The sequence below is a fragment of the Drosophila gunungcola genome, chromosome 3R (genome assembly GCF_025200985.1).
Source record: "Drosophila gunungcola strain Sukarami chromosome 3R, Dgunungcola_SK_2, whole genome shotgun sequence".
NCBI lineage: Eukaryota > Metazoa > Arthropoda > Insecta > Diptera > Drosophilidae > Drosophila > Drosophila gunungcola.
In genome coordinates this window covers 180,442-200,738 of record NC_069139.1, presented here as the reverse complement: position 1 = coordinate 200,738, position 20,297 = coordinate 180,442, and the positions used below count along the sequence as shown (strand labels likewise).

General features: G+C 38.8%; 2 protein-coding genes across 38 annotated transcripts in view; one reads left to right on the top strand and one right to left on the bottom strand.

Moving 5' to 3' along the window:
- The window catches only part of LOC128251993 (rho GTPase-activating protein 100F), a 36,253-nt gene extending 29,662 nt beyond the window's left edge, over positions 1-6,591 (top strand). For 11 of the 17 annotated variants that reach the window (XM_052979317.1, XM_052979308.1, XM_052979318.1 and 8 more), the window contains exon 11: positions 40-6,591. In XM_052979317.1, the coding sequence (XP_052835277.1) occupies positions 40-1,739 (1,700 nt within the window). In that variant the 3' untranslated portion in view covers positions 1,740-6,591. The remainder of the gene's footprint in view (positions 1-39) is intronic. The other 6 variants (XM_052979322.1, XM_052979321.1, XM_052979319.1 and 3 more) reach the window with 2 other exon arrangements.
- Positions 6,592-14,240: 7,649 nt separating this feature from the next.
- Positions 14,241-20,297, bottom strand: part of LOC128251996 (polypyrimidine tract-binding protein 1) — a 151,201-nt gene continuing 145,144 nt past the window's right edge. For 20 of the 21 annotated variants that reach the window (XM_052979336.1, XM_052979339.1, XM_052979337.1 and 17 more), the window contains 3 exons: positions 14,990-15,206; positions 14,590-14,667; positions 14,241-14,509 (listed from right to left, as the gene is read on the bottom strand). In XM_052979336.1, the coding sequence (XP_052835296.1) occupies positions 14,377-14,509; positions 14,590-14,667; positions 14,990-15,206 (428 nt within the window). In that variant the 3' untranslated portion in view covers positions 14,241-14,376. Of the gene's footprint in view, positions 14,510-14,589; positions 14,668-14,989; positions 15,207-20,297 lie in introns of those variants that run through there. The other variant, XR_008267269.1, reaches the window with a different exon arrangement.

Here is a 20,297-nt window from a genome sequence, read left to right as displayed (position 1 = left end):
TTAAGATTACGTTGCTAATGCCCGTGTAATCTCTTGTAGGCACGGATACCATCAAGCGCGGTGCTTCGCCCGTTTCCGTGAAGCAAGTCAAAATTGTAGACCAACCATCCAGCCCCTACTCCATCGTGATGAAGAAGCCGCCGCTGCAGAAGGATGCGCCCGTAGAAATCACCACGCCCACCACCCAAACGGAGGCAGCCTCATCCCTTGGAAGCAGCCATAGAGACAAGGAAAGCAACGGGACAGCAGCTCGCAGAGGAAATGTGGACTTCTATGAACCGCACAAAGCACTGTCCAAGAGTTTGGTGAGCGAAGAACCCAGCTACGGCTCTAAGTACGCCAGTTTGGATGCGAAGAAAAGCGGCTTCGGAAACAGCAGCTACATGCCCAGCAAGGCGAATACCAGTGGCCTTTGTGCCGGCGAAGACTACAAGGCCATGCGGAACAAGTCGAGCGCAACATCAAGCTCCAGTTCATCCCAGGCCACGGTTCTGAGTGCTGGCTCAACGGCCACCTCGGCTCCGACGACCTCCTCGGACGATTCGGATGACCTGGTCTCTTACAAGTCGTCGGCCTCCACGAACGCCCTGCTGGCCCAATCGCAGGCCATGACCACCAGCCAGCTGATGTCAAAGTATCTGAAGCGGGAGCCACGGGTGCAGTTTACACCGATTAAGTCCCCTGACTCGCCCTCGCCACCCGGTGGCGGCGACGGTCTGCCCAAGGGCACCTACCAACTTGTCACGCCCAGCTCAGTTTCCTCGACCAAACCAGGTGTCACCACTGGAGCCATAAGCAAGTACACCACCAGCTCTGCGGACTCGAATACAAACACAAGCAGCCAGAAGTTGTCATCGCCCTCGCGATTGTCCAGCGGCAAGGAATGCAAGACTGGAGCTGCCTCGTCTTCGCTTGTTTCCTCTGGTCGGCGACTATTCGACAGCCTGGCCTCTTCGTCATCTTCGGAAACCGAGACCAAGACCTACATAGGCGGCACCACTTCTGCCGGCGGGGCCACCACCACCACAACATACACCAATGACACCAGGAACTCTGGCAGCAGTAGCAGTAAGTTGAGCATGGGAATGGGAGGGGTATCCGGGTTGGGATCGGGTGCAGGGAGCTTGGGAGCAGGCTCCGAGCACAGAAGCTACGGCAGCGCGCTCTTCGGCAGCAGCGGCCTGGGCAACGGCAATGGCATCCACAACCACTCTGCAGCCAGTCCAAGTCCCTTCACCACCACCAACGGCAATGGCAACCACAATGCCATGCATCTGTACGGCACTCTGCCCAAGAACGGCACCACCTCGACGGGGGCCGCTCTGTTTGGCGGCTCGGCCAGCAGCTCATCCTACCACTCTTCGGGCAGTGGCAGTGGGAGTGGCAGTGGGGCGGGCACTGCCAGCAGCAGCGGCGTGAGCTCCATGACGGGGTCCACCAACAGCTACGACTTCTACACGAGCACCAGCTCCAGCGGCAGGCCCTTTGCCAATGGGGGTAACAACTACCACACACTGGGCACCTATAGGGCACAGTACGCGGCCACCAATCCCTTCCTCGACGCCTTCGACGAGAAGCCAGGCAGCAACGGGGGTGGCAGCGGTAGTAGCAATAGCACTAGTCACGGGGAGGAGAAACTAGGAGCGGACAAGGGCCACCATAGGGCGGCAGTGATGGCGGCCTTCCAGTCGTCGGGCGACTCGAAAAACGGCAGCGATGAGTACGACGATATCAAGTGAGGAGCAAGGGCGAAGAAGAGTATTAAATGCGGTTATGAGAAAGGTATATAACTACAACTACGTTTATACGCAGGTCACTTGTAAACCTAAGGGTATATCGATGGCTGGACCCTCTTTTAAAACTTTTTAATTTGTTACTAATTGATTGAAATAAATATGTTGAAAAGAATTTATAAATATTAATGGGAATGCGCTAAAACTATTAATTTTTTACACCTTCTCTCAGTTTGTAAATAGTTATGTTCTCAATGTTTATTGCAGTGCTTGCGTATTAGCGTAGTTACTTAACGAAAAAGTACGAAAATTATTGCCATACAATGCTGAACGTTTTCTTTTGAAGTATTTACAGTTTACAAATTTACAAAATACAAAAGATAAACGAACATAAACCATTGACGATGACAACTAAAGTCATTAAAGCCCCCAATGGCAATCCTCTTAAGCAAACAGATTATGAAATTATAAATACTTAAAGGAAGCTTAGCATTGGTAGCCTGAATGGAAAGTCACTTAGCTAACATAAATCCGAATTCAACAACATTTACGAGCAGTGTTTTTGAATGAACTAAACATAAATTAAAAACAACAGCGTTAACAGACAAAGACAAAGCGTTACAATAAAAATATATAACGAAAAAAACTTTGACAAACTTTTGCTCGCGCATTTAATTTTTACAAACAAAAAACTTCTCAGTAAACACACACGCCACAAATGGACATGCAATTACTTCGATGACCTATTTATTACATACTCCCATTTCGCAGTGGAATCTTTTTATAAGCAAAACTGCTGTTCCAAAAATTTCTAAATTTCCCCTCAAGCTAACCACATTGTCAGTTATGTGTGTGTTTCAATGTGACCAACTCTAATCTATTCAAGTATAATACGCGACTATGACAAACTATCTTAATGAAATGTTTTACGACTTTTTAAGCAATATATTTGCCTAAAATGTTTATCTACGCCTCTTATATATAACTCTATATACACGTGCATATGTGATCAGAAGAACAGATATGATCAGGCCAAAGCGCAGAGGAGTAAACTTATGTTTGCCGATCAAGCGACTGATCGTTTCAGATAAAACTCTCGAGTCGGACTCCACCTTTGCAGACACCACACGGATACATACATGCAAAATAGAAATACAAGAATTTATGGAAGAATCGATGTGCTTAGTTTTTGTATGAAACAAAGTCTGATATACACACTAATATACAACAGTACAGTAAAATATTTATAAACATCTAAACCTAATTATACATGCGATGAAAAACTAAAAAATTTAATAAAGTAATGCTAAACATATATACTGCAAAATGAAAATTTGAACACTTTGCGATTAAGTAGAATTTTACAGCAGTTATGTTTTTGAAGCTTATTGTAATGTACGACCAACTGTGCTTAATCCCAATCATATGACAAAATACATATAAATGAGCCTATTCTGAACACTGCTACATAAACTCCAATGAGCCGCAAATAACGCGAACTGTAAATACCTAAAAAGTAATTTACCAAACTGCTTGTAAACAAAAAACGTCAGTTGAAGTTAGCTTCTAGACACGGGCATTACAAAGCCTATATTAACGTATTATTAAAATTTGGCCAGCTAAGGAGTATAGTAATAAATAACTACATACCAGCTAGACAGAAAATATAAGAACAGAGGAAACTGCAAAATAGATTAAAAAACATAAAAGTGTATGTTAGCTACCAAAAAAAGCATAATCATTCGTCTTCATGCTAGTACAACTTCCTTCAGCAACTCAACAAAATCAATTAAAATAAAGGTATACAATTTATTGAGTTCTCAAGTTTAAATAACATTTGCATAACTTACCGAAATTGTATAATCCCTAGCGCAAGCGCAGCTATAACCAACATTTCGTATTATTTTATTTGAACCATTTATACATAATATCGACTTAAGTGTCAGATAGAGCGTTGAGATTTTAAATAGAAAATTATTCGTTTAATTGTTGTGAGATTTATTTTATGCGGATGAAGAGCATTTAAAGTGTTAAACATGATTCTTAATCCAAAGAGTTATAAACCGCATCTAAGGCTACCAAATAGTTGAAGTAAATTGATTTTTATATAGTGAATTGTTAATTATTGCATATAGCGAGTAGTTTTTAAAAAAGTCACACCGACAGGTTTATTCATTTGTGGTGGATGCGATTCGCGGACCGCCGAGCTACACAACCTGTCTTAAGATTTTAACGTGGTACATACCAAAGAATCGTCAATGTTAATACTAAAACTGTCGCCTTGTTTTTAAACCCAAGAATATCTAATTAACTTAACTTAATTTCCGATCTTAAATCTCTTAATTTGATTACCCCAAAAGCTTTAATCGTTGAACGACCAAAGGTTACAAATAAGAAACATATTTCACAAATCCCAAATAAAAGTAGCGCAAAAAGTGGAGGATATCATGAGAAGGACAAACCTTTGGTTTATTTGCAAGTTATTGTGGCTTCTTAGTCGTAGTTAGCTTAACCCTAAGGTGTGGGACCTGGTGAAGAATCTGAGGTGGTCAGTTGGTGGTGGACCGAGTAACTGGAGGCTGCGGTTGGGATGGTGCGTGTTCTGGGTTTTGCTGCTTGAAACTGCTTTTCTGAACCCGATCCTGTTAGATATGTATTTGAACTTGTACTTAGAATTCGTAAGCATACACTATGGGATATATATCACTGTGTCATATCGTACATTTAAAGCAAAGAAAAAAAAGCAACCAAACGAAGCTGGGCAAAGAAGCCAGAAGGAGGTAACGCAAGTATTCACGTATTGAAATATGTATACAATCCTAAATTAACGGCCGGTCAACTATATAATATAAATAGTTAATTACAGGCAACCAAGTACTACAAATTGTATATGCATTTAATTTAGAATAACTAAAACTAACTAAACACTAAATAACTGACTCAAAAACCAATCCAACTGTTAGCTGGCGAATGACGACGGCGAATGAATTGATAATTATGCTAACACATTAGGCATTAAAGTTAGTTAACAATGAATGAAACAGAAACGAACTAATTTACCGAAATGTATTGCACAATATCGAACACTTATAATTATTAGCGAACTAACTAAGCCACCAACAAATAATACGCATACGATTAGAATCGGATAGGCAAAGGCAAATGTGACCGAATGCAGATTGTATTGATAACTCGATTTCAGGGTCGAGTCTGCAATCGACAGGTTCCGTGGCGGATATATCGGATAGTTTGAAAGGCAGCTCAGATGTATTATGGTTTGGGTAGTGCATACGCCTAAGTATATATAACGAAAGTGTGAATTTATGTATGTAGTAAATGTGCCTAAACTTTATTTTAATTTCAAATCACGAAGATCCTTCCGCCCACGCCCTTGTAACCTTAATTTCCGGCCCACTTTGAGAACCCTTTAATGCTTTACGGGGATTTTGATTTGTTTTTCAAACGATTTTCGAGAAATGCAATTGAGGCAAAGATTTCTTCTGTCGAACTTAACAAGTAAATGGAGACCAAATGCTCAGGGCTTTAGGGAGTTAGAGTAGGCGTAAAATAAAAAACCAAAACAAGGGGAAACCCACCTAAGAACTAAGTGCAACACATCACGAGCATACTCCATCAAACGTTAAGCCAGTGCAGTTTAGTTTGAACTTTAGCCCTTGTCAGCAGCAGTCGCGGCGGATACAGCACCAACATCAACAACAACAGCAGCCACAACAAGAACAATCCAGCAAACAAATTTACAAAATCCAAGCAATCAATTTGTTGAAAAGACTGAAATCCATAAAACAAAAAAAAGAAACGAAACAACACTGAACCAACAACAAGAGTTTTAATAGAAGTCGTCATTAAACCAGAAATATATACGGCTATTTTGAAAATCCCCAGTCATTAAAAGTCTCAGAGTATTCCTTCTGTTTATGATACCTTTTCGAGCGCGGCATTAAACTTGATCGAAGTAACATAAAAAATCTTAAAGTAATAGTAAAATATTAGCGAAAATAATAAAAATATTGCCACCAGCATTTTGCTACCTACTTAATATGCAAGTTTAATAATTAAAAGCAATAAGAAAAAGTTTAACAAAAAAACTTATCGAAAAAAGGCAGAGAGCTTTGAAGTAGGCAAGTAAACAATACGAAATAGATGTACGGAAAAGTACCACAAGTTTCCCAGGTCGTTTTAAAAAATGAATCCCGGTATATACAACTTTGTAGTCATTCTCCAAACCCACCATAAACGGAAGCGAAAAAGTAAATGAAACATAAAGTTAATCTATCCGTTTTCGTTTGCTAAACCTTCTTCATTTGGTCCTCTTTATACTAATTGCATGTAAACTCAAACAAGTAAGCGTATAAAAAACATAAATATGTATATATCTTGATATATTAATGCGGTACCCCAGACCTATACCGCAGGTGCAGCGGACAAGCTAACCCACGGATCAAGACCAAGTCCAACCAACTGACACGAACGAGTATTCCGGGGCGACATTAGCGAGGATTCGTTAAAACGGATGATACTCTGAATTACCACTGCCACAAAGAAAAAAAAAAGTAAATTATACAGATACTTTGCATAAAGCGTAAAATGATATATAAGAAATGACTAATTTGACACGGCGGAAGATCCTTGCAATTACATGTTATACATTATGCATTGGCGGTGATTGCCTAAAGAGCAAGTTAACTTTACATTATTATTTATTCCGAACAAATAACAATAACAATTATCGTATAATTATGGAACGCGAAAACAAATAGAAATTAAAACAGAAATGGTTCTTTGCGTGAGAGTAAGCGATGTTACATTATTTAATTGAAATATATACATATAAAAACAACAGTTGTTTAATTCATTGTTTTAAGGGAGCTATTTCAGGTCGAATAATTTTGAAAATTTAACAGTTAAGGTAAGTAAAAAGTTGGTCCGAATCTTTTTTGAAAAATATTAGGCAGCGTTGCCAATAGCGACACAACCAACAGCCATCCCCTCATATAATTCGAACAGCGTCCGCCTGTCCAGCTGCGGGTCCTTTTGCCAGCGCACCTACAGTTTAAGAAGGTGATACAGATGATGAGGTGCCAGAGGCAACCGATTGCGCCAAATTAACAGCAGCAACACCAACAACAGCAATCCGCAGGGTATGCGCTAGAATCAAATGATTCAAGTGTTCCCACCCAAAACGCAATACTGTCCATAATTTAGGAAATAATTTCTTTGACAATCCGCAGAAACTCAGTAACACTGATTTGAAACATAAACTTTTCATCCTTAACTTAATTCCTCCGAGAGCAGCTATTAACGGTAATTTGCTTTAAAAGTGAAATTAAATGCCGCTGAAAGACGAAAGTGTAAAGAAATATTACCTTTTCATATTTACGTTAAGGAAATAGATTATGATGTTTGTTATTGCTGGTTTTACTGTAACTTAACCGCCTAGTAAGTAAGAACGACTGTGCAGCCATGAGATAGACTTTTGCTTAAACGTAGCGACTAGCAGTAAATAAGGTCATCCAACATCTCATCTAAAGCATTCTGTAAATTGTCTCTATCATATATTTTACGTACATGTTATGTATATTTAAATAAATAAACATAATTTAAAAACGTAGCGGTCTATCGATCCAGTTCTGTTTCAAACTTTTAAGCAACGCTTGCTTGTAGATGTGCGCGTGCCTATTTTTTTCGCCCTATACAAATCAAACACAATATACTGCTTGTTCTGGCAAATTCGTGACACGTACGAAACACCCAGCGGTTTGCCCCATCTCTAGTGAGAGCTTAGTTCAAAGCTAACGGATGTCTTCCAGGGGAGTAGCTTTGTGGCCAATCATTAAACGAAACAGCTGTTCGCTCAACACTTGCTTAAAGCTCTGTTTTCTTGCTCAGCTTTCTGTTGGCCTGGTACTTCAAAATCATAAATTGACGAGTTTCCATGGAAAAATGGGTTTTTTATAGGTCCAGTTGGACGGGCACAATTTTAGATTTCTCGGTTTGAAGCACCAGGCGAACATAAAGCGTATTAGGTGGTCGAATATCAGTTTGCGTTGAGTAGGGGCGTAGTCAGAACTTGGCCAAGGGGGTTTAAAATCGCTTGTTGGGCGCGTTTGGCTCCCAAACCCCTGTATATGCTGCCTACGCCTCTATATTCCCAGAACCCAGCAGCCACCTACTAGGATTTCTGTTGGCCTGGTGTCAAACATCGAAAACTAGCTTACTCGTGCCATTTTTGTCTGCAATTGGGAAGATTTCTCGAGGTTAAACACCAGGCGAACAGAAAGTTCAGTAGGATGCGAGCTGCGCCCAAATGCACGCAATAAAAACTTGAACTTTTCTCAAGGATGCTACATATCACGCAGACACGCGAGCCTCTGTCAGGCAGCACAATTTTCGGCTGCCCAAGAGTATGCAACAATTTTATTCAAGATATTACTGATCGACTGCCTATAAATATGCACCACTTTTAAAACGAAATGAAAGATGCTTAAGCCCAGCCAGTCAGACTGTGTAGCAAGAGTTCTATACTCACATGGAATTGAGCTGCTGGCAACACAGCGAACGAACAAAAAAATAGCAGATCAGATTTCGGGATGCATCGCCGATACTGACTGACCCCGTAAAATTCTATATATGTGAATATACTTTATAGAGTTGCTTAATTTGTACACCCTTTTTCCATTTTTACTTAATCTATATTATAAATGTAACTTTAAACTTTTGTTATTCAATCAAACACATGTGAAACAAAAACAATTTGACTAAGCTGGTCGGCTCAAGCGATGTCCAACTTTTTAAAGTTTTCCTCAATGATCTGACGCATTTTTAGCCTTGCCGGGTCGCAGTTTTTCGTTGATTTGATGGCGCGTCTCAAACTCTGGGAATTTTTTTCGATTATCCAGCAACAACTACTTATGCGAAAAAGGCATTCCCATGGGCACAAACTTGTAAAATTGATTCAAGTCGCTGTGCATGTGCAGTACAGCGGAAAGTTCTTTTTTCATAAACGTAGTCACCAGCGCCAGAATCTTGTCTATAGAAGGTACAATACAAGATGGCAGACGATTCCTAAAAATATAGGAAAAAAATTGGCTTGCAATTTGTGTAATTTTTATGACGTAATCCCTTTATAAATTTCAGAAAAATGTGAACAAAAACCTGCACTTCTAATTTCATAACATCTTTTTTTTTTTTTATGATGTAACCCTTTTCTAAACTTTCGAAAAATGGATTGGCCAAAATGTAAACAAACATCCGGTTTCTATGTGGTATATTTATAGTCTTGTGGCTTAATCCGTCAGTGAACACAAGAGTGCCCTAGAGTACGCAAAAATTTTACTCAAGAGGTTGCTACAAATCGTAGCTCTCCTGTTTTTTTTTTGTTGCTTTCAGAGTTCCGTTGCTTAGGTAAAAATTAGTGAACGTGCCCTCAAACTAGATTTTATTGCCTACATAGGCTTATAAATTTTGGTCCTTATCTTCCCATGTACTCACCGTTTATCCAGTCATCCAGTTTTTTGAGTACCACACGATGTCCTTTGGTAGTGAGCGGAGTCCATGCTCAGAGATGTATGAAACGTCATTAATAAAGAATGCATTTTAGAATGAAAAACTGTTTATTAATGATTTGAATCATTTTTATTTTATTTTTATTTCTCAAATATTTTCAATAATAATTAATATTATAATAATTAATTAATTAATGCTTGTAACATAACAAATATTCTTCTCTTATCATTGCAATCTCATTGCTGCGCTCATTTGAATATTTCGATACCAACGCCGCAGCCTGCAGATTTGCTTCCACTTCCACTTAGTTACTGGCACATGCCTTCAGCTCAGCAAGTTTAACGCTCGATTCGTACGTACAGTTTAAATCTCGCATTTTACTTTGTGCCGTCAAATTCAATTGCAATATGAAAATTTACCTTTAAGTTTTAAAAAATTAATTAAGAGTTTTGTAGCTGCTTTGGATGTTAGTTCATTTTGTTTGACGTTTCATGCGCTGGTTTTGTTATGTTGCTTGTCTTCGCAATCGCAATATATTTATATTTATTAATCAATACACTTTTGTTTTGATTTTTTTCTTTTTATATACATTACACATACGAGTAAGTAGTAAAACTTGGTGAGAAAAACTTGCATTACGTAAAGATCGCCGTTTAGCTTTACTTTTTTTCATTTGGAGCGTAAGTGATTAATTTGTGGTATTACTTTTAAGTTGAACAATTAGAGAGCACAAAAGTTTCAAAGTGTTCTGGCTTGGTGTATACTTAAAGATTGTTTCGAGAAATGTTTGATTGTTTCGCGTGTGCCTATTCGCTGTTAGATTTGTAAAGAGGTTAAAAGTTAAGAGTCATGGGCAGATTACAAGGCTGATTGGTTGCAGCGATTCACAGAAACTGATGCCTGATATTGATAATTTTTCTTGAAGACTGGGTACCAATAAATTAAATTTGCAGCTGGCCATTGTCAGGCTCCCTTTTTACTTAAGTCACACCATCATTAGGTTTTAATTGTTAATATTAAAAACTTGGACCCTATTTAAATTTTGCAATAATGCCTGACCTATGATAAAATCGCACCAGATATTCACAAGTGTTAGATAGATCAAGGAAGTAAACACTAAATAAAAGCAAGCGTTTAAGAAAAGTGGCTTTGGAAAAGACAAACAAATTAAAATCACAATTTTTTTTGTGTTATTGTTAAATTTACTGCTGCAAGTTGACTCTGTAAGTTTTTTTTTTTTAATCATCAATCGTTTTCACTAAAAAGTAGGAACTTCTGCCTGTTGTCAACTTATATGCTGTACTGTGTGTTTCAGAAACGCAATTCAAATGCTGTGGAAAAAATTCGGTCTTAAAGCATTATGTAAAACACATACAGATTTTGCTAACTATAAGTAAAGGTAATGCATTGTTAGTTAAAATTTGTTTTTTTTTATTTGCGCCCTTTGATTAAGCTGAACACCGCTTGAATTTTCCACTTTAAGATCCTGTTTACTGAGGCTAAGCGCGAAAACATAAAAAACTCAGTTTAAAGAACATTTAACACAAACTGATAAACTGGACAAATTAGTACATGCACTTCGACTTCATTATATTTATCTCCTGTCTCTTACAAAACATCGAACAAATTGCCTATGCTTTCATCTATGTCATCTGTAGTTTGTTTCTTCTTAAATACGATATCTCTTAGACCTTTCGGAACTAACAAATTGTAGCATGCTCTGCACTAAATGTGTTCATAATATTTGAACCGGTCGAGACCGGTTCCCGCCGTTCATTCATTTTTCCTATAACAACCCTGTGCCTGTATGTGTATTTGGACTAAACTGATCAAAAGGGGTCTCAACCAAGCAGGAACTAACGTATATTAGTGGATATTCTCGAGAATAAAAATTGGGATTCTAAGTAAACTACTCATGTGTCAAAGAATGCTGATATGTTTCTGTTCATGTTGTATATGTTGCGCATGGGGTTCTCTAACTCAAAAACTTTAAACTGTTTCCTATCTCTATTTTGGTTTGATTGTATTTCGTGTTTAGTTTTAACTCTCTGACTGCATTTCATGTTGACTCAATCTCTATTTCTTTAATAATTTGCTGCGCTTTCATCGACACATTAATATGTAGTTATAGCTACAATTAAATATATAGTACATACACATATATATTTCTTCTAACTGTAAAAGTAGCACATAAGTAAGCCTTCGTGGATAATGCCCCTCTTGGCACACATGGCTCACAACATTAGAACATGTGCTTCTCTTGTATATTGAATTCAAGATAAGTCTTCAATTTATTATATTTCGAGTTTTGGTAAAATCCCTTCTTGGAACAAGTAATGTACAACTTAAAACTGTTGGCTTTCGTAAGATACCATCTCTATGTTATGCAATTCTGGTATTTTGATTACTTCGTCCTGCGCTTCGGCCGAAAAAAGATCACTTTGAGTCCGACAGTTTGACTTGGCCCAATGTAACGTATGGGATGCTTCTTTGATTCCCATTTTTTCAGGAAAGTTCTAAATTTGGGATTAAATTAATCGTTAGTTGTTTCTCTACTTGGTAAAGTAATACTTTTAAGTGTACTGTTTGTCAATACGCTGCATCTGACTATTCGCCATCGCCTTTTGTTACTTTACTACAACTGTTATCTGAATGTAATGTATATTCGTAATAGTTATTTGTATTTTGTATTCGGTATTAGTTCTATTATTTTGTATGCTGCTCGGTGTCGTGTTCACTATCAACTTTACACGCAGTAGCGCCATTGTATCTAAGTTATCGTTGGGCTAAATATTTGATTACTCTTTCAACCCTGCATACCAAGGAACAGCAAGGACCCCGTCCTCATTTCCGTCCCTAACATTTTCTGATTGATAAGTTGAAGTGGTTGGTGTGAAGGTGTGCAATAGCTTTCGTTTTATATAGTTTGTGGTTGCTTCTGTTGTAGAGTTAAGTTCGCTAAATACTTTTATGAAATTTTGATTTGTCAAGAGTTCTCATTTGAAATTCTAGCAGTCGTGGGTTTGATATAGACGTATATCAAATCGCTTTACCTTGTTTGATGCGCTAACAAAATGTGTATATAGTGTATATATAAGTAGTAGACATAGACATAGAGCATATGTTAGTATGATATATAAGTTAAGGTTAAGGTTAGTTAGATAGCTAGTTGCAGTATGTATATGAAACGCTAGAGTTGGCTCAAAAACGTTTGGTAAGCTTTCTGTGTTACATGGAAAATTTAGGTAGGCATTGTCAACGATTTCTTGTGAGGTCATTTCAATACGATCATCTGGGCATGCATCTTTTGACACATTCGACCATATTTCTGTACTGCCTGCTGATTGATTGATTGTTTAATAGCTGTAAATATAGTTTTTCAATCAATTTCACATTTTACAATATTTTACTGTTGCTTTTCGTACACGTTTTTCGTTTAAATATATTCATCTATTTTATTTTTACCATTCTTGTGAATTTTGTATTGCGATTTGCTTGTTTTCTTTGTGTTTTAATTTTAAATTACGATCACTGCTACTCTTGCTTACAAACTAAATCCATATTATGTAAGTTACAGTTAGTTGATTTTTTAACGTTTTGTGTATTTTTTCATTTTAGTGGTTTTTCTCTTTTTGTTTGTTCTTTGCTCCAAGGTATAAATAATTTCACTTTCTAAATATATATAAACTTTCATATAGGTCTGTACTTGTTTGCTTCTGTGTGTGTCACCGTGTGTGTGTGTAGCGTGTTTGTGTTGTGTCCGTTGTGGGGTCCTTGTAAAATTATCAAAAAATCATTCAGTTTGTTGCTAAAACACGTATATGTCTTTCGTTACCAGTATGTCTATAATTAAATATAATTACCTTCTGGTTTGATTTCTTTTGTTTAAGATTATACTTTTGTAGCTTAAAATTTGTTTAATTTCCTGTTTCATGGTTTTTGTAGTTCGATACATACTTAATCATATGTATGTTTGATCGTTTGTGTATAATTTGTGCTAGCTTAACAACATTTACATATACAAACACACGTGGAGTTTACGTGCGCGTTGCTTTAACTGTTATTAAAATTATTATACTCCCGTAATTCTAAACAAACGGACGTGCCAAGGATGTATCTTCGCAATGTCCAAGTTCTTGATTTATTTATGTTTATTAAATTTAATACATTCTTCTTAAATTCAATTTATCGTTACTTCACATCGTCTCGCTTAGTTTCAATGCGCTTAGGACTCGATGTGCTATGCTCTTTAAATACTTCCTCACACTTTAAATCTAGCAAAATGAAAACATTTACGAACTACGTTTATGCGATTGTTTCCATCGAAGTTGCATACTTGTAAAAAATTAGTGTTAAGTTGTATTCATTTAAAATATAATAACAGCATCATGTACATAATAAAACTTTGCCTTAATTCATTTTTAACGTAATTTCCCTCTTCAGTTTGTTATTGACTTTCTGTCGTTTTTTAAAACCAAAACACAGTACAGTGCAATAAAAATATCTCTAAGTTATAATCCTCCTCTCTTTACTTTTTATATGCTTGCTTTACTCTTTCCTACTTTTTAAATATTTTTTTGTTTTGTTTTTATTACGCAATGCATTTTACTTAAAAACTAATAATAGTTTTATAGTTAAGCTTACGTTACGATGTTGCTGATTGTTTAGTGGGTTGTTTGTTTGTTTGTGGTTTGTTGTTTTGTTGTCTGCGTGCGCCTTAAGTTGAAATGCTATTTCCGCGTTATTTTCAAGTTGTATTTATTTTCACTTGATTTATTGTTATATCAATTTAGTAAGATTCCTCGTTTGTTGTCCTTTTCCACCCTTAATGGTGGTGTATAAAACAGAAACAGTTCCTAGAGTTGGTTGCTCTGATTAAAATAAGGATAGCACATCCATAGATTGTTGGCGCTGGTTGATCTGTTGGATTGGGTGGGTGGTGCTTGTGGCGTTTGCCTTATCAGTAGAAGTTGGCGTGCATTCTTCTTGTACTACGGATTATAGTTTGTATTTGTTGCTGCCAATAGACCTGTAGGTGTTGCTGCAGGTGCATCTGCATGTAGCTGTAGCCGCCGGAGGCACCCAGTCAGGTTCAGTAAACCTGACTTCGGATCGGATTCTAGATGTTCGACTTGGAGAAGCTTACACGCAGATGGTTCGATTCGGACAGTTGGTGGTTGTGCATCTTGATCAGCGCCAAAACGGCCTCCTCCACGGACGACAGCTGCAGCAGCGCCATTTTGCGGTCCTTTCTGTAAGACAACATTGAGAAACTTATTAGTAAAGGTCAGTTAGAGGGCTCTAATTTTTGCTCCATGCTCCCATTACTTACGGGAAAAATTTGAATGCTTTGACTTCGAAGCTGTTTGAGGTGAAGGCTTCTTTGATGTCATCCTCAGAGCAGGACGAGCTGAAGGGCGATAGAGAATACGTTATTGGCAAGGTTTAAAATAAGTGTCATCGATTCAAGAGGGAGCCTGCTGTGCGGCTGGTTCATTGATACCGTCTGGCAGGCGCTGCAAGGGGCCTTTGGCTGGGGGCTATTGGCTCACCATCCCTCAGCCGCCATACGAGTGCGATACAGCGGGGTGTGTCATATTTGGCAGACGAGGCCGCCACGCGGGGTGTCTGCTGCTCATAGCGGTAATTGTAATTGCCATGTCGTGCTCAACCTAGCCATCTCCCAGCATACACACCTACACTCACACTTTTTTAGTCGGACGAATACTTACGGAATGTTACTTAAATGCAGTGTCGCCGACGGCGGATATATGTTCTGGTAGTTCTTGCTGCCCGGCTTCTTGAAACGGTGCAGCGGATTCTGCGAGTAGTCACGCGTGAGTCCGGCGTCCGGCTGCCCCTCCTTGGGCAGCTGTACGGCCTGGTGTTTGCTGGCCATTACACGTATCGGCTTGCCCCATAAACGTAATTTATCAAGGTGAGACATGGCTGTGGAGCAGAAAGTAACACGTTAAAATGGGTGGACGTGGGAAAAGTTTTTCGTTTGTTAGATGAGTCTGTACATGGGGATGGGAATGTGGATGCGGCTGGGCTGTGTGTCAATAAATGTATCTGTAGGAAATGCAATTTATATGCTGCGCCACGAATAATAAAATAGTTTTTGCGCCTGAACCCTACAAAAAAAAACACGGAACCAAAAATCATTCCATAAAAACATAAAAAAATATTAATGATTACACCCAAAAAGCTAAATTATCACTTCTTCCCTAACTTTATGGTTAAATTTCAATAACATATGAACAGACTTTTGTTTTTTTCTCTCAGTGTGCTCAGTGATCCCAGCAGCCAGCCGTCGAAGTCGAAAAAAATAAGCAATAAATGCAGGCAAATATTTACATACTGAAATGTAACTGCAACTTTATCAATGTCGTCTGCCGTCGGTGATTTATGCAAGCTGAAATGCTTGTTTAGCCAAACAAAAGTTCGCAATCTTCGGGCTCCGTTCTGGCGCCTCCTCACTGATAGTTTTCAACGGCCCTGTTTCTCATATTCTCATTCTCGGCAGTCATAACACCTGCGTCTCAGTCGAGGTGCATGTGCAACAAAGAGTCGTACTTTAGTACGATTCAATTTCCATTCCCAATGGTATCGATTTCAGTTTCGATTACGTTTTATTTAATTTCAGTTTCTGCCAAGTCATCCGACGGCTTAGGACATGGCCACTGTCCAGCGAAAGTCTGACCTTTTTTTCAACTCTCATGTTGTGCATTACATTTATAAATTACAACACATTTTATCACTGCTTCTCTGTTTTATTGTGAAGCAATATGCTTACTCAGCCGTTTATTGTTTGCCTAATGGATTAAGTGATTTTCAAAAAACCAAAGGCGCAGGAATATAATAAATTATAAAATAAAAGAACCGCCAGCAGTGACAAAGCCCGGTGCTGCTCATATGGCTTAAGCATCCTTTTTCCTGTACTCGTCGGTGAGTATGACAAACACTTGTTATAAAGATTAATGTGCAGGCGAGACACTTTTCGGAAAAGGGCCAACTTCGCATAAAGGGCTGCAGCTGCTCCTTAGCCCCAACTCAAAATTTCAAACTTTTAATTACGAAGCTAAGGCTTTGGCTGCTGACCAGCGGCAACAAGAAATTATTATTAACTAACAACAACAACAGAAGGCAACTTTGGGAAAGCTAAGTTCTAATACCCTAACCGTAAGTAAATCGTTTGAAAACCACCAAATTTTACCAAGTTTGACGAACGGCAATGAATGCTTTTACATTGCACGAATAAGGCCAGTATGGGAGATATAAGACAGCTATAGGATAGAGTCATGCAATTTTGATAGAACTCTGGTTGAAAATGAAATAAAAACATATTTTACCGCTAAAACCAGCCAAAACATTTAATTTTACATTTAATTTCCAAAGTATAAAAACAAGCAGCAAGGTCCTCGAACGGGGAACCCCAAAGAGTAAGCGAAATGACTTTCCGATGAGGCTGTAAGGGTTGGGCTTGTTTTATGCATGCAGTGCTGGGCTTAAGACTTTTAAGCAGCATACACTTGGGACCAACTCCACTCAGAAAATTTTATTCCGGAAGCGGAGGGCGAGGAAGGTGAGGCAAATGTGGCTCAGGTGAACCCACAACGGGAGGCAAGCATGGGTTTACTACCCCCACCTGATAAACTCTAAGTTAGTTGTAACTTTCATGATTTGAACGATTAATGTCTAGCAATTCCTTGACTATGATCTAAGGCCGCACAGGCCAGACACTTTATTATCTCTGGTTCGTAAACTATGCAAAACATCCTCTATCCCGGCGTTTTCTCGGCTCCGTAATTAATAGAGGCCCACAGAAGGCCGGGCGCCAAGTCATTCAAACAGTCACTTAGCATTGTCAACCCAAGTAGAAGGAAACTTTCCCCAAACTCGACTTATATATTTCGTAGCACACGCACACATTGGATATGCGTAATCGACCATATTACAAATGGCAATAGAATGCGGCCTGCACATGTGAGAGTGTGGAGTTTGTTTGTTTTTATTGCAAATGCCTTTATGTGCACGCTTATGCAAAATATTTTGTAGTAATTTGTAGGGCAAACAGGAAATATATTTGCGAATAAAAGAGGGGAAGTCGTCGGTCGACAGCTGAGAGTGCGCCAATAAATTCAGTTGTAACTGCGTGTGTGCTTGCCCATGGTTGGCAATATGTTGCGCAACACTTAATCCCGCCCACTCCCGTTACCGCCCAAAAAATGCTCCAGCATCCCTGGCAGCCATACACCTCAAACTGCCCACCAAGTGGACGCAGCGGAGAGTGGTAGTGGTGGGCAGCTTATTGTTTTCCATTGTGTGTTTTCGTCTATTCCTCAACTCACCACCGTGCTTCTGATTGTTGTCTCAGTTAGTTGGGCCGAGATGTTGGTTGTCCGTTCCATTTGGTTCTCATCGCCTTGCCGGCCTGCCTGACCCGCCTAAATTTACCCCCATTTTCCGTTGACTTCACTTGCTAAAGTTTTTTGTGTCTTTACGCTGTAATTCGTATGCTGAGTGTGCAATTGTAGCCGTATTTTGTATGCGGCCCCCGCCATAACGCACACCACCTTACGAGACACTTTCGTATGCATGTTGTGAGTTGGGTGACCCTGGGCAGCTGCTGCTCACTGCTTCTTCTGCTCCTGCCGCTCCTTGTTCGGTAATCGTCTTTGTTTGTCGGTGTGAGATTTGGGCAAAGTAACGTATGAATTTGTTAATATTTTATGAGTGCATAAGTGCGCACTCCCGCTCCAAACTCTACTTCCCTTTTAGACTTGCTCTCGTTACCTGGTGTCCAGGTAGGTTGATACACTCGAGAAAAATATAGGAATAGGAACACGTCATGCGACACATAATCGTATATATAATTTGGGTTGAGCAATGCTCACGTTTGAAAGAAAAACAGATTCCGTAACTTTAATTGTGGTTCCCTATTTCGTGAGCCTATTTTTTAAATACGAAATGATCTGAACAGTTTTTTATAGTGTATATGAGTTAAATCGTAGGAAAAGGCAGTAGCGGACGTGTTTGCCATTTGGCAGCCCTTGCGGCACATTAGTAGTCTATATGCTGCTACACACCTATTAATATTTACACATGCTCGGGGGCGTTGGTTCGCATTTCTGTGTTTGACTGGGGAAATGGGATAGGGATCGAGCGCGGAAGGGATATCGACTTCCTAGTTTTGTACAATAATATGCTTGTTTGGTTAAACAGTTGGCTGGCTTTTGTTTTGTGGGTTCATTTGCGTGAAAGCTGCACAATAGTTTTATCAACAGCAGCCGACGGCGGCATTTTGTGGTCCTCGAATTGCTGTCTACTTTTCGACGAATTCAATTAACCGATTATTACGTACACGCCACCGAAACGCATTCGGACAGCTGCTGTTGGTGATGCTCCTGCTTCCGGCAAATGCGCACAAAGGAAAATAACCCGAAAGTAAGCCATGCATTTTCAAGAGTACCCGCTTATTAGCGCGACTCCGCCCTCCGCCGCCATCTCCCCCAATCCACCACCCGCTGGTTTAACCCAATTAATAAAGTAGGAAAATCTCAAAGCCGGAATGCTATTGAGCATCCAGCAGAAGAATGCTAGGCTCACCGCAGGACGAAGCGGCACCGAATTCTGGAAATGTGCATGTTTACATAATTATAATTAAAAAATTAATTGAGTACAGCACAAAGCATATTTTTAACGAAGGGAAAAGCGCACCACGAATTTTGTGACAAGCTGGCGAAAATAGTTTGCGGTCGAGTGGCGACTGCAGATGTTTGGTCTGCGGGTTTGCTGATACCGTAGGGACATTACATATTTGTGCGCCCGTGTGCCTGCCCGCCCTCCATTCACTTATTTTTATTTTCTTTTAATTTAAATCAATAAACAGTTGTTGGCATTCATTATGCACTAGCTTACGCTTTTTCAGACGCGCAACTTGCTGGCAATTTCCGCATCGATCGCATATTTCACTTATTGAACAGATTAAATTTATTTAAACTTTATTTAAAACTGCAGCAATCGCTGCCTGTTTAAATGTCATGGAATCGTGACGGGAAATATAATTGATAAATTACATGTGCGAACGATTAACGCCCTGATGGCATTCAATATGATTTTCATCTTCATATGCTTTCAACGTATGTAAGCAGCTAATAACATATGCTTTTAATATAAGGGGTTGTGGGTAAATGGACAGATGTGGTAAATTTGGGAATTGTGACACACAACAGGTAAACTTGTCTTCCAGTAAAAACTGCAAAAACAATTAAAACAAGAACGGAAGCAAACTTCGGCAAGCCGAATTTCATATACCCTTGCAGCTATTGCAAGAATTAAATACTTTTGAAAACATTAAAATTAAGATTTACTTGCGTATATGTTTAAAAACATGGAAGCTATGATGATTTGCAGCTTAATTATTAGATAGTTATTTTATATATTTATATTATTTCTATGGGAGCTATATGATAAAGTCGTCCGATTTTGATGAAATTTAAACCGTAATTCTGAAATATTTGACCATTACTTTATGTCCAAGAACTAATAGAAAAATTAAAAAACAGCAAAGTTATAATTTTATTTGTATTTTTTTCCGATTATTCCTATGGGAGCTATATGATATAGTCGTCCGATTTTGATGAAATTTAAACCGTAATTCTGAAATATTTAACCATTACTATATGTCGAAGAAATAAAAAAAAAAATTAAAAAACAGCAAAGTTATAATTTTTTTTTATTTTTTTTTTTTGATTGTTCCTATGGGAGCTATATGCTATAGTCGTCCGATCCGGCTCGTTCCGACTTATATACTACCTGCAATGGAAAGACAACTTTTGGGAAAGTTTCATGCAGATAGCTTTAAAATTGAGAGACTAGTTTGCGTAGAAACGGACGGACAGACGGACATGTCTAGATCGACTCGCCTAGTGATGCTGATCAAGAATATATATACTTTATAGGGTCGGAGATGTCTCCTTCACTGCGTTGCAAACTTCTGACTGAAATTATAATACCCTCTGCAAGGGTATAAAAATA